A 15,059-nucleotide genomic window follows, 5' to 3' on the forward strand; every position below is an offset into this window, starting at 1 on the left:
CCATCCTGTTATTTACTTTCCATTTTGCACCTTTGTGGCTCCTTCCAGCCCTCTTTTGAGTTAACTGACTAAGCATTAATATTCCATGTAATTTCCTCTGCTGCCTTCTTAGCTGATTCTCCTTTTTAAAATTATTGTTTGACTTGATGGTTTTGGAGGACTTCTCAGCCATGGCATTACGACAGTTCGGGGTGTGCTTTCTTTGTATTTAGCTTCCCTGTGGTTTGCTGACCTTCTTGGTTCCATATATTGATATTTTTCCTAGTATTTGAGAAATTTGTGGCCATTATTTCTTCAAATATTCTTCTGCTCCATTCTCACTCTTGCCTCTTTCTGGCATTTGAGTAACATGTATCTTATACTATTTTATAGTGTACTACATATCCCTAAGTTTCTGTTACTTTTCCTTCAAATTTTTTTTTCACCCTTTCTTCAAATTGGGTAATTTGTATTGATTATGTTCACTGACTCCTTCTTTTGCCATCTCCAAGTTCTGTTAAGCTAATCCATGAAGTATTCATTCCGGTTATTTACTTTTCTGTTGTAGAATTTTCACTTTGTCATTTTCCATTTCTCTGTTGAGATTCCTTATCTATTTTTTCATGAAGATCATAGTTGCCTTAAAGTCCTTGAATATACTTATTATAGCTGCTGTAAAATATGTCAAGATTAATTATCTTGGCCACTCAGAGGTGGTTGCTATTGACAGCTATTTCTTATTGACTATTGGTCACATTTTCCTGTTTCTTTGGGTGTCTGGTGACTTCTTGATTTTGTATTATACTAGAAAATGTGAGTGATATGTTATAAATATATAAATATTCTAGATTCTATTATCTTCTAAAGAGTTTTATTTTTCATATTTGTTCTAGTAAGTAGTTCAGTTATTAGTAGATCATCTTGACCTTGCTTGGAAGGATGGAGAGAGGAAGGGGGCACATATTCTGTTTTGTTTCAGCCTGTCTGTAAAACTCTGAGGTGTTCTCAAGCCCCTCCAACTTTTTGGAGCTCAGCTTCCCACCTCAGCCTCCCTTGCGGATCTTGCCAGCACTTGGGTTTAGGCTTAGTTAGGTTAGGTCTGAAGCAGGCCTTAACCTACATAGTGGTTTGTACTCTAGGTAGGCCTGAGTGTCTGAGGTTGGACGTCTGGATTGTTAACAGTGTTTTTTGGGGTTTTTTTTGTTGTTGTTGTTTAGTTTTTAAAGATATTTATTTATTTATTTATTTATTTATTTATTTAAGAGAGAGAGAGAGAGCACACACACGAGTGACGGGAGGAGCAGAGGGAGAGGGAGAAGCAGACTCCCTACTGAGCAGGGAGCCCTGGCAGGGACTTGATCCCAGGACCCCGAGATCATGACCTGAGCCACCCAGGTGCCCCTGGATTGTTAACAGTGTTAAGGAGGTCTCTCCACTCTGCTGGGGCCAGAACTTGGTATTCCCCAGCAATGCTGAGTATCCAGTATTTCTCTTCCACTCTCGACACAGCAGCAGCCGTTTTCTGTTAAGCCTCAGTGTTTCACCCTGTGCACACTCAGTAGAGCCCTCAGCTAAGGACTCACGAAGGACCCACCCGTAATTCCTGAAGCTCCCCCTCTGACAGATTCTAGTCACATCGTCACTTGCCCCAAACTGATTTCTGTGTCTTCGGTTCAGTCCAGCCTGGACTCCAGCTTGCTGTGCCACAATCAGAAAACTCTCCTTTTTGGGCGCCTGGGAGACTCAGTCTAATCGTCTGCCTTCGGCTCAGGTCATGATCCCAGGGTCCTGGGATCGAGCTCTGCATTGGGCTCCCTGCTCAGCGAGGAGTCTGCTTCTCCCTTTCCCTCTGCCCCTCCCCGTGCTCGTGCTCCTTCCCTCTCTCTCTCTCTGTCTCTCTCTCTCATAAATACATAAAAATCTTAAAAAAAAAAAAAAAAAAGAAAACAGGAAACTATCTCCTTACAGACAGCTGAGTTGATCACAGGACAATTTGTGGTCCCTCTCTCAAGGATGGCTATCTTGCACGGTCGTCTCAAGCCTGAAAACAGTTGCTTAATATAGTGCATCAAGTTTTAGAGTTGTTTATGGTAGATGGCCTAGTTCAATACCAGTTAATCTGTTTGAGCTGGAAGAGGAAACTCTGTAGACTCCTTGATAGCTTTTGAGTCTTAGGTGTGAATTGTTCCCAAGACTGCACTTAAATACCGACTGACCTTGAATTCCATGAGGCACCACTTGCATTAAAATCCTTAAAGTCCCCTTTCTGCTTCAGCTACCAGAATCTGCTGTTGTTACCTCAAAAAACCAGAGAGATTGCCACAACTATATTTTTAAAACAAAACAGAAGGAAAGAAAGAGAGAATAGAATCCATCACTGTAAGTGAAGGTGTTTGTGGCTCTTGATTCCTATTTCTTTGTTTCGGTGGCTGGTATTGAAAAAGTTCAGAATTCTTATTCTAACCCAGATGACAAACATCCATCCTGAAATCTTGAATCATGTCCCTCGTTCTATATTGGAAATTTTCTGGGGCATCTGGGTGGCTCAGTCAGTTGAGCGTCTGTCCGACTCTTGATTTTGGCTTGGGTCATGGTCTTGGGGTTATGGGGTCAAGCCTGCGTTGGGCCGCATGCTGGACATGGATCCTGCTTGAGATTCTCTTTCTCCCTCTCCCTCTGCCCCTGTGCTTTCTCTCTCTCTCTCCCCTCTCTCTAAGAAAAAGAAAAAAAATTTCTACCTAAAGAGAGGGGTAGAAGATTATAATTTGTGGGAGGCATTTTCTACTCTGGCTATCAAATATTTTTAACGAAAAGAAGAAAAATAATTCAAGGCCATTATTTTTCTGCTTTGTTACACCCAATTCCAAATTCAACAATCTGCTGATTCACTTTTATTGTTCTTCATCTAGGTTCCAGGTGCTGTTCACGCTTGAGCATTGCGTCTTTAGAATACCTGAAAGTAGTAGTATATGTGTGCGTGTGTGTAGACACGATCTATTCCAGGGTGTCCAGCTTCCACAGTGTTCTTTTCTGCACCTGTGAAAAATGTTGTAGATGGCTATTCTCTTCTGAACACTTTTCTCGGAGGTGTGTCATACCATGTCGCTAGAGTTGGCATGTACGTATGACTTCTCTAACCCTTATCACCTAACACTAGTTATACACTACATAAACTTGGTTGATGAAGTATAGAGCTGGGAAAAAGTTGTGTTGTGTGAACAACAAACAATTTTTGTTGTGTACACTTTTAAAAGTTACCTTGTTTTGCATCAGAGCCAGGCTTATTCCGTTCTAAACGAAAGCACCCAAAGTTTCAGTCTTCCTGTCTCTTGCTTCTGTGGTGCTTTGGTCTTGGCTCGTGAATTGTTCTTCTGCTTTCCACATGGCATCTCAACGCAACAGCTACTCTAACTGGAAAGCACTGAGAAACGATAAAACTCCAGAGCGGACAGTAGAATGGAAAATGAGTTTAACCAAAAGAAAGACTAGCAGCAGCGCCATGTATAAAGTCCAATAACTTTAACGTTTATTTTTGCTTTAATCTTGTCATCAGGGTGACTTTTTAGCTGTTTGTTTTGTATACAACAACACAGAATCAGTGATTGCATGAACACGTGAGTCTCTACAAGGCTAAATCTACCCCAGCACACATCAAAGGGACCCGAATGACACGCCATGCATCTCAAGTGACCGTGCACCGCCATACACTCTGAGCTCTACACCAAACTGACATTTTAGCATTGTGCCAAATGTCTCCTAGAGACAAATATAGAACAGTAGGTATAAAAACCTCTGAAGACTACTACGAGTAATGAGGTTTTACCAAGGTTCTGTTGTATTTATTATGGATAGTTTTCAGGGACTAACTTACCAGAAAGCCTGACTGATTTGAACAGTCATTTTGACCTGGGATTTAATTATTAAATACAATCTGAAGATTCCTAAAAGAAAGCATTGTCTAATAAATTATGGATCCTGGAATCTTTTTATAAACAACCTCTTATAATTTTTAAAATAGCAAGAAAACGTTGATGGAAAACCTTCATGATGGTGAAATTTGTTTAATAAAAGCTTATACAAAGTTACTGTTTCAAAATCCAGCAGGAATGAGATCAGAGCTTTGGGGATATACCATTCATAAAAAACACTACTCAGTTATGTGGGATTTTTTTCTCTTCCTCACTCCAACTCTCCTTTCCTTCTTTCCTTCATTACTAACGGGGCTCCACCTCTGGTTTTAAGCTTACCAAATCATAAATTGTTTTGACTTAATTTGAATTTTCTTTTGTATGCTCTCATGCTTAGAAACAAAATGCCAAGATGGGGCAACTGGGTGGCTCAGTCATTAAGTGTCTGCCTCCGGCCCAGGGCGTGATTCCCGAGTCCTGGGATCGAGCCCTGCATCGGGCTCCCTGCTCTGCTGGAAACCTGCTTCTTCCTCTCCCACTCCCCCTGCTTGTGTTCCCTCTCTCGCTGGCTGTCTCTCTCTCTGTCAAATAAATAAATAAAATCTTAAAAAAAAAAAAAAGAAACAAAATGCCAAGAGAATCCCCCACTTCTGATCACTATGAGATATTCTCAATCTCTTATCATTCACTTTCAATTATCCTAATTCAATAGGATTAGATTAGTAATTTGGTGGTAGCTAATATTACCTGGTGAAGAAGCAGGTGGCATAAACAGAAAGAGATGTCTACGGAAGATGACCAGGCAAAGAACTGAGAAGTGGTGGCCTCTGTAATTAAAAATAAAAGTCTGGTATTTAGTTTTGCTTTGCCATACAGAAAATAGATGTTGCTATTTTGTTCAAAATATAAAACTTAAATTCCATGCCCAGACTCTGGAATGTCTAAAGTTACTATGGATACCAACCTTATGATTTAAGAAAAATCTGGCATTTAGTCTTCTGTTCATATTTAAAACCAAGAAATTATTATGTTCCTGAGACATGTCAATTTTTTGTGTAATGAATTCACTAATTCATAGATTCAGGGACACTGTTGATAAACACTCTCAGAGGCGCCTGGGTGCCTCAGTCGGGGAAGCGTCTGCCTTCAGCTCCACGTCATGATCCGGGGTCCTGGGATCGAGCCCTGCATCAAGCTCTCTGCTCAGCAGGGAGTCTGCTTCTCCCTCTCCCTCTGCTGCTCCCCCTGCTTGTGCTCTATCTCTCAAATAAATAAATAAAATCTTAAAACAAAACACTTTTGGTTCTGGGTTCTTTTTTGGGGCATAGGGTTGTTACACTATATAGCTTCTTGGAAACAAAAATCAAAACAGGCCATGGAGAGGTGTTCTCATTATTCCTTATTCTCTTTTTCTGCAATCCTCTCTTTCATCAGGAGAGGATCCTGGAGGCAGAGACACCTTGGCTTTGACCACACTACCACTGAGCCCTTGTACAGCTGCTGTTCCACTTGGGTGGAGGCCTCAGTGATGGCCTCCCTCAGGGACAGCCTTACCCCTGCCCTGGTCCGCAGGGGCTCCCTGTCTCGCTTCCTCACTCTATCCTTGGGAAACCTAGGTGATCTATCATGGAGTAATTATCTGATGGAATTTGCTTGGATGTGAGCAAAATGTCCCTAATCTTTTGTCATGCACTCTCTTATAGGAGAGAAATACTGTAATTCTGCCCTGTTCTCACAGATCCAAGGCCATTGGAAGAAATCAGGAAAGATGCCAATTTTCACCCCATTCAGCCAATGAGCATTATAGTATCTATGAAGCCTCCACTGGGCTGTAAACGCCAAGAAGGCAGAGACGATGCCTGAGCGATCACCACCAGATCCACTCAGACTCCCTCTGCGTGGCACATGGCAGGTGCTCAGAAAAAAAAAAAAAAAAGTAAAGGAAAAGAACAAAACATACAAGCAGATGTACTTACAGCAAAAATAATGACTTTTCTAATTAAATATGTTGATAAAGTAGATCAATCTGTTATAAATGCAAGGAAGCTTATATTTAAAAATACACCCTGTACATTTGGCATAGAGAAATGACGTACGTGAACATGGTTCACATTGGAGTGTTTTCGAATTAACTTTTTCATTACTATTTTCCAGGCTTGTCAAAATAACCATTCTTTGACTTTACTAAAGCTTTTTCTTCTTTTGTTTTTGTTTTCTTCTTCCTGGCTCACCATAGGAATGCTGAGGCACTGAAAATGAATTGTAACTGGACAGCCTGAACTGAAGTCATGTAAGTGCGACATAAATCAAATCCATTTGCTTTAGTAATTAAAGGGTAAACTGGAGACAATGTTGTAGGTGTTAATGTTTCAATATGAACAAGTATTTCAGACAAATTAAAAAGGGCAAACACTGCTTTCTAGTGTTTTTTAAAGTAATCTCTCTGCCCAATGAGAAGCTTGAACTCATGACCCCGAGATCAAGGGTCACATGCTCCACCACCAGAGCCAGCCAGGCACCCCTGCTTCTAAAACAGAAGCAAAAGTTATTGGATTTTCTACATTTTTGTATTTATTACCCTACTTTCTGAATGTATACCTGAGGGGAAAGGACAACCAAAATGGTCAGCACATGAAGACTGTCTGGTTGTGGTCCCGAAGCCTAAATGGGGGCAGTAGTCTTGCTTAACATCCCATGGTTCTAGTTTTTTCTCAAATAGCAGGATTTATATCTTTTCATTAGTACACTAAGCAATCATTGTTCTTACATGTACTCATACAGACAGAAATTTAAAATTTGCACAAGAGACATCATTGTCTTGGGTTAAAGATGTCTAAAACATCATTTCTCTGCGATTGGTGTTTTTTAAAAAAACTATGAGCAAATACCACCCTTTGTATTACATGGCTTAGAAAACCTCCAAAAAGCAAGAACATTGAATCACCCTGTTGTTTTTGTGATTGTCTGTTTTAAATTGAATACTCACTGGTATCCATGTTGGCATTTGAAAACTTACGTCTACTAAAACTCACTCTCTGTTGGATCAACTGCATCCATCTGACTTCGGTGTTACCTGGGCACTCGAAAATGAAAGGCCCATCATTTACTCTATCTTACTATTTAAAAACCTCTAAAAAGGGGGCATTTCCTCCTGGAAAATGCAAAAATTTGAAGGATGCAGGGTAAAACCACTCAGATTTGCAAAGTAAACAGAACCTAGAAGAGTGAAGGTGCTAGAAGAGTGAAGGTGCTTTACGACAGCAATAAATAAGGCCATGCATATCCATTTTCATTGGGAGAGAATAGAATAGGACTGTAATTTTACTGACTTTACAAATAACCCAAGGTTCATTTTCTTATTTCAATGTTATCTCCTTAACTTCAGAAAAAACACAAATATTGGAGAGCATGATTCATAATGTAATAAAATATGCTTCCTTTCTTAATTTAAAATATTTTCTCTTATATTATTATCTTTTAATTTTGTCTTTCATATTTTCTTAAAATGCTTTTCTTTACATTCTGACTTTGGCCATACTGGAAATTAATTTTGCCTTTTTTTTTTAATTAAAAAATGTTCCAAATTATTTTTCTTAGGTGATTCTGCCTGTTCTAACAGTCCTATAAAAGCTTTAGAATCTGTCTTTATTAACACATAAAAAAAGCACTAGCCAACACTCTACACAGGGAGCCTCTTGTTTGAACAGGGGAGACGTGGGAACGACGGCCTTCTACTGATCTGTGTGCAGGTGGCCACAGTTGTGATGACCGAACTCTGATAATCCAAATTTTGGAAAACCTACTTTTTACATTTTTAATGTCTGGGTACCCTAAAGGTTTTCCTCCCCAATTCCTTGATTATTACTTCTGCCGTTGGTGAACAAGCTTTGAATTATGCATTGACAGATTTTATATAGAAACACGATATCATCTTTAACCCCTGAACTTCCTCATGACAAAAGGTGAAGAGTGTGGCTGATACACGGTCCCTCTCCCACAGAGCTAGCGAGTGACCCACGCACACTGTCCTGCCCCGACCCACCCCCATCACAATCTGCCACCAGAACCTTCATAGCAATCTGCCTGTGCTCAGAGCCAAGGACTCAGGTCCTTGGAGATTTTGAGATTAATTTGGATTTGGCAAATGTCAGAGGGGATTTTGTGGTTAAATAATGCTAGATTATAGGACTTCTAGAATAAATGGCACCACATCTCTAAATACAAACTGCACCTTTGCTGCTAGCTTGCTTGTTGGCAGAGTTTTGAGCTGTGAAAATGCCTATGATGATTCATTCAAATGCATGGCTACCACATGCTCTCTTCAAAGTCCTTAACTTGTATTTATTAAAGTGATTGTACAGATGATGGTGTGGTTACTACTAAACACATCAAAATTATCATAATCCACCCTTAGTTAAACAGTCTGTGGTTTAACAGTGGTAAAAAAAAAAAAATGGACAAAGCATCAATATGAAGAATTAGCAAAAAAATTACATATTACCGAACAGGTTTAGAAGCACATATCTAATGGAAGCCTCATCGTGTCAGCGGTCACTTCCCCTCTGAAATCTGCCATCTAGCTGAAGCAGTTCTACTTTCAGTTTTTACTATTTTGGATAATGTCCACAGGGTGGATGCGTTCCTAAACACTGGAGGTAATTCTGATTAATGACTTTCCCTAAATTCACTGTGTACCATGTTTTGGACTAAATTGTCTCATCTGTTGTTTCGGGATTACCTAGAGCTTCCCCGCCTTGCCCAGGCTAAGAGTGGCTGAGAGCTATAGCCAAGCCCTATATTTTAGGCAAGAAATAACTCACCAAACTTAATCCTATACATAAAATGTGAAAGGTGGGACAACATGGGACAGGGATTTTAGAACGAATGAGCTTTGATTGATTTCAGATTATTTCACTGAATCTGGAAAGAATGACAGAGGAAAGAGTAAATAAGTGTTGATAGTTCACATTCCCATTATTATACAATGGATATAATTTAAAAAATCTAGTTAAAATTTTAAAATGAACTATAACCAAATGTCTTTCCCCCCCTTTTCTATTGTTTTAAATATATGTATTTTTAAACTTTCACATAGAGGTGAAATGTAAAAATATTTATTTTGATTCAATCTGGAAAGCAAAGATGACTTCAAAAACAAAACTGAAAGCTGTTGGAATGAATCTGAGAAATCCTGGCTATATGGCAAGGCTCCTGCTTCTTACTAACTTTTATAAAAGAGAGAAGTTTAGAGCTTCAGGTAGGATTGTTGGGCTTCTGTTACCGATGGGAAGCTGCTGATGGGTCTTATTAAGTCATACTGTTTCTTAACACCGCTTTCATTAACAAATCAGCCTCACGTGTGAAAAGGAGTAGTGTTTCAAAATTGCAAATTGTGCTGCTACCACTAAGAGTTGTAATGAATAAGAAAATAGTCATATTTCCATATACCAGAAATTCCCAACGTGGGTCCTATGGAACACGAGCTCCTTGGAATGTTACTAGGTGTTACTCAGGTAAGTTTCTCTGGCCAAATTAATCTGGAAAACACTGAGCTAACTGAAATTACATTTGTGGTGTGCTTCTTCCCCTCTGTCCGCCGCCCACACATAGGACATTTAAATTAAAACCTTCTATGTGCTTATAGGTACTGACTTTTTAAAATAGTATGTTTCCCAAACTCATTTGGCCATGGAACGCTATATTTGGAAGATCACCTTTGGAACTTGTGTTCTATGGAACACACTTTGGGGGAACACTGGATTCTATTATTCCTGCAGTGTCCAACTAAGTAGTTCAAAAGTCCAGATACCAATGGTTGAATCTAGAGGCAATGAGATAGGCCCCAGTGTGGTGTCTAACACTCAAGTCATTTCGGCAGAGCTGGTTCGGGAATGCTTGTGTGACCAGCGAAGGCAATTTTAGGAGAATATTAACAGAACATCAGTCTACTGATGATGGGTCAAAGGATAAAAATCATTTCTGGAATCATGGAAGAATACAGTTTCATCCAGAGCGTCTATTCACATACTTTCAAATGTACAGTGAAATATTGCCCTTTCTAAACCTTCTTCATTGACATAGTTGTAAGAGAATTAGATCTGGCAATAATTCAGAGGGGAAAAAAACCAGAAAATCAAGATATACCCGGCAAAGGAAAAAGTGATCACTCCCTTGTGTATCCCTCATGTATTGCTGGATATTCCAGTGATCCGATTCAATAATGGAATCAGTTTCCCAGAATTACTCCAGATAATACTGAAACGATGCCATGATTCTCACGCAGTCCCCGTTTGCACAGAATGGATGTGGGTTGAAATGTGTATGAAATAAGCCCTGTTTTAAATTACCCAGATTGCATATGCTCTTTTACTCTAGAAAACACTCTCTGTAAGTCTTACTACATAGACAAGATTCAAGAGGCCAATACCTTCTAAGGCAAGGAACAGAAGTAGTCACTGGTTACCAGTAACGTGTACATATGTGCATAGTCATGTTGTATTAGAATAGTGACTTCAGAGGTCAGTGCCTTGGGCAAGTTGGTCACATAAAATCAATGCAGGTCTTGGGAACTAGCTTTGGAATTTTTAATGTAAGTATTGTTTATTCCTTTAATTAGAGAATTGCAAATACAGTGAATTTTCAAAAAAATTTTCCCTACCTTGTCCTACCCCCACCTCCCAATCCCAACCCATGTTAAGAGTACAGTTTGCCAGGGGGCAGCAGCGGAGCGGCGCGTTCATGAGGGTCTGCGCTTGGCATCTGCTGGGGGCTCGTAAGCACGTGGTCATTCATTCCCAACTCCATTTCTAAAAGACCATAAAACCATCCCAAAATTTGGCACCATGGGGGTATTGGCAATGCGAACTCGGGCTGGGGGTCTGGGCAGCATCATGGGACAATTCCAAAGTTTTGGCAGTGCTATTTGGGGAAGCTGCACATGCAAACTTCTCAAATCTATTTCCCTAAAGGCTAGATTCAACTTTTCCCTTGTCCCTAGAAAATAAGCCACAGGGCCCCTGGGGGTGATGTCTGCAGACCCCGAACAGCTGGACGAGGAGCAGGCGGAGTGCTCCAGGACAGGGGAAGGAAGCAAAGTTCTCTGATTTTAGACATAACTCTTAATCAAACTGCTACTATTCTGCCTAAAACATCTGTCTTTAAAAAAATCTACAAGCCAAAGTGGGAGGAAAAGAGGCAGAAAGAAAGGGGGTAGGAAATACACACACTACATGGTTAGGTTCAGAAATGAATTAATTCTACAAAGCAAACTTTAGAAGACACCCGGTAACCTCAGCTGGAGGGGAAGGGGAGCGCTCCTGCCCTTGGCACCACCCACCACCGAGGAAGACCCTGCTCGGGATAAAGAAACACTCATTTCCTCTAGCTTTGCTTTTTCATCTTCACCAAAGCATGTCTCTTTTCATTTTAGACAGTAACGATGATGGAATTTAAAAATCTTTCCCTTGTCAATATGAATTTTAGGGTTAAGTTAAAAACAGAAAAGGAAAATGGACTGTACAGCATAAAATGCTGAAACTGCTTATTCCTGACCTTCAGTTAGAGGGTGGGCTTTGGTAACTCTCCAGAGTTGGAATGTCCTAGATCTCCAAGCAAGCTCAGGCCACCTGGCTTGCCCATCCCATCACCAAGCACAACCAGCCTGTCTCCTACCTTTCTCTCCTGACCCCAAACACACACATCCAAATGTTCACTGTCTCTCGACAGGCCAGTATTTCAATCTAAAATGGTGACAGATATTTTGTACTAGAACATTCTATAGCTAAAAGAAATAACCAGGGTTCTAATTCTAACGTTGGAAAGTCTAATATTACAGTTTACAAAAGTGAGCAAATCTCTTAGGAAACCATTATTAATTCTCATTGCAGTAAAAAAAAAAAAAAAAAAATGGAAGTGCTTGGAGGAGTCAAGACAGGTTGCAGTCCTTGGCGGCCATAAGGGAATCTTCATCCTCCCAAGTTCTTCCCTGGAACCTGCCTCGGGAAAGCTCCACAGTTGAGGAAGGGTGGAGGGCGGGGGTGGGGGTGGGGGACGACACAGTGGGCTGGGGCTGGAGTGGCCAGTGAATTGGATCTTTGAGAAGCTTTAACAAGTGCCCACTTGAGAAGGATGAAACCAGGTGGACACCTTGACATTTCAGACACAGAGGGGTGGGGACACAACAAAAATCTTGTTTGGTTGTTTGAGCCACCTAAGTCAGGCAAACAGGCTGACCCAGGACTCTCTGTCAATTAATTTATAAAATACTGAGATTGGAAACATGACTTTGGTGATAGGAAATGAAGAGCAGCAAGCCTGGCCCAGAAATAACTCTGAGCCACTTAACAATACAGGTTTGAGCTTGAATTCCCAGCCAGCATGGTTGCCACGGAGCGCAGGGTGGTGTGGGGCGGGTTGTGTTCGCCTGGGGAAAGCTACCTGGTGTGGACAGTGATCTGCGACCGAATGCCACGGGCGGCGGCCTTTCCACTGTCAAGGAGAAGCACATGCCAGCATTTGATCGTCAAATGCCAAACTGCGCTGGGAACTGTGTACTCGGCTTCGAGGAACACACACGCAGTTCTAGGCTGTGCTGCTCAGAACACCGCGTGAACAACACTTGAAAGCTACTAGGACAAGAGGGGAAAAAAAAACCCGCACAAAAATGGCCGCTGGAGCTCAGTTCAGGGTGGTGACCTCCCCAGCTTTCTCTTCTAATGCAAACAGCAGATTTCCCAGGGGGCACTGTGACTTCTCTGGCTGCTATTTCCCTCTATCTACCCTTAACGATTGAAGAAATTACGGTATTGTGATTCGCTTTGTTCATTTCCCCTAACAGGTTTCTGGTAAGACGAAAAATCGTGGTATCTGGTGGTGAAGTTTCACAGCTGCCTATTACATAAGGTGGGGTCGAAGCAAAAGGTTAAGGTCATGCACGATTAGGATAAACGCACGAAGACGGGTCAGGTGGTACACAGAGTCCATTTAAGAAGGGAAGCCGGGGGAAAAGGTTATGTCTGCCGTGCAGGCGGCCCTCATCCTCCCCACTTCCCTCCGTCTCCAAAAGCAGCCACGGAATAATAAACCATTTCAAATCTGTGTCTGGGCTGCGGCTGAGCAGAAAAGCTGGGCTCCGGAGGACAAAGCCTTCTCAGGACAGCTCTGCCCCTCAGCAGCGGCCATCGGCCCGGCGGCCCAGACTCACAGGGGCCGCTGCAGCCTGTCTCCTGCAGCTTTGAAGGCCTGCTCTGTGCACTGCTGCAAAGAGAGGACAGAGCCTGATGCCTGGAGAATCCTGGAAGAGGTCTTGAAAAGAATCCCAAAGGGGAGAATATATGGCACATATGCCGTTCACGTCATACATGTGACTCTACAGCTATATATTTATATATTTTGCACATCGGAGGAAAGAATTGGGAACACATGAAGAAACCATCTTCCAGCCTCTCAGCTACGTTGGCCAAGAGCACCCTCTGTTCATAACTGCATACAGACCTATGACCACCAGGGAGGGAATCCCACGTCTAGGTGGCTGATCCTAACTGTAACTCCCACGCCTTTCGCTACATTAAAAGAGACCAGTGTGTTGAGAGTCCTTTAGTCTAAGGCAGCCAGGACCTGGGAGGGTTCACTGCTCTTCTGTTTTGCTGCTATTCCTGAACTTCACCACCATGACCGTTATATTGTCAGGGCAGCCTCTGTAAAATGACTGCAAAACTATGCTCTTAGCCCCAAAGTGAGGTTCATCCAAGCGCTCCTTGATGAATCGAACGGCTTCTTCATTGCTGAAAGCATCCCAGAGGCCATCTGATGCCAAGATCATGAACTCGGGCTGGAGCTTGTCCAGGTCAAAGGTCAGGATATCTGGGTCTGGGATGACCACATTGAGATTTTTCAGCGGATAATCCCCCAGGGACCGAGACATGGCTAGGATTCCCTGGACCCTCCAGGAGCCATTGAAACTGATAAAACCACCTGCAAAGACAGAATGAGCCATTAGCTTGAGCAGCTGATATCACACACACGGTAGAGTCTGGGTGCATGTACACAGGCTCATCTCCTGCATGCGCCCCCCTCACCTTCCCCGGGCACTGCCAGGAAGGAGTAGCCTTCCCACCGCACGGCTTGAGGTTTCACACTCTACCAGGAGATCCTCATGTCCTCATCCTTGGCATCTTAAAGGCTCTGAGGACTATCAGTAAAAATATTGAGGGTAGGAAGATACATGTAGGTGAGGGCATCAGTTTTAACTTAACACCTCAGCTGCTCATTGATTGACAGTAGGGAGTCCTACGGTAGGGATTCAAGGACAATGGCCAAAGAGCGCTGAAAGCACCAGGATGGGAACCACAGACCACCACTGGGCTACGTCATTTAGCTTGAGCTGCCCTTGGGTGCAGCTAGATCTCAAAAGAGCTCCCTACGTAGGGTCGGGATTAAAGAAGGGTATATTTTAGCACAGTGGTGAAAGGCTCGGGCTCCTGGGTCAGACTGCATAGATTTGATTCTTGGCTCTGTCATTTCAAATGAGAAGCTCTAGCTTTCTCATTCTAGGTTGCCCTGGCTACAAAATGGGGACAATAAGAGTTCCTATTCCCTGAGTCGTGAGAAATAAAGGAGTTATTCCATATATTATTATTTTCTCTTTAAGGGAGTTAGAACTTTGTTCATTCACTCTTATCTATCAGATATCTATTAAATAAATGTATGCTCCATGCAAGGCAATTTGCAGGCTATAAAGTTATACAAGATCCAGACCTTTCTCTAAAGAAGCAGATCGTCTAGCAGAAAGGAAAAGCTACACGTATTAACAACTGTAAGCACAAAGTGGTATGCTTTCGGGATGAAACTAGTATCTGCTGAGTGCTGTAGTCAGATGGAGGAGGAGCAATGATATCTGGTTGTGATGATCAGGGAGGAGTGAGCAATAAAGTGGGGCTTCAAACGAAGGGTAGGACTTCTATGGGCAGGGACGTATGAGAACATTCCAGAAGTGTGGTCTAGTAGGCAAGAGCATGGGCTCCAGTCAGTGTCCTGGTCTCGATTCTCATCTCACCATTCACTAGCTGTGTGTCCTTGCGCACACATGCCTCTTTGAGGCTCTATTTCCTTGGTTGTAAAATGAGGACAACATTATCAACCTCATAAGGTAAGTAAAGAGAAAGCCTATGTAAA

General features: G+C 42.0%; 1 protein-coding gene across 5 annotated transcripts in view; it reads right to left on the bottom strand.

The window, feature by feature from the left end:
* Window positions 1-10,461: 10,461 nt before the first annotated feature.
* PPM1L (protein phosphatase, Mg2+/Mn2+ dependent 1L) overlaps window positions 10,462-15,059 on the bottom strand; it is a 281,955-nt gene continuing 277,357 nt past the window's right edge. For all 5 annotated transcript variants that reach the window (XM_026497404.4, XM_044383522.3, XM_057316098.1 and 2 more), the window contains exon 4: window positions 10,462-13,859. In XM_026497404.4, the coding sequence (XP_026353189.1) occupies window positions 13,513-13,859 (347 nt within the window). In that variant the 3' untranslated portion in view covers window positions 10,462-13,512. The remainder of the gene's footprint in view (window positions 13,860-15,059) is intronic.

Source organism: Ursus arctos, unplaced genomic scaffold (genome assembly GCF_023065955.2).
Source record: "Ursus arctos isolate Adak ecotype North America unplaced genomic scaffold, UrsArc2.0 scaffold_20, whole genome shotgun sequence".
NCBI classification, from domain to species: Eukaryota; Metazoa; Chordata; class Mammalia; order Carnivora; family Ursidae; genus Ursus; species Ursus arctos.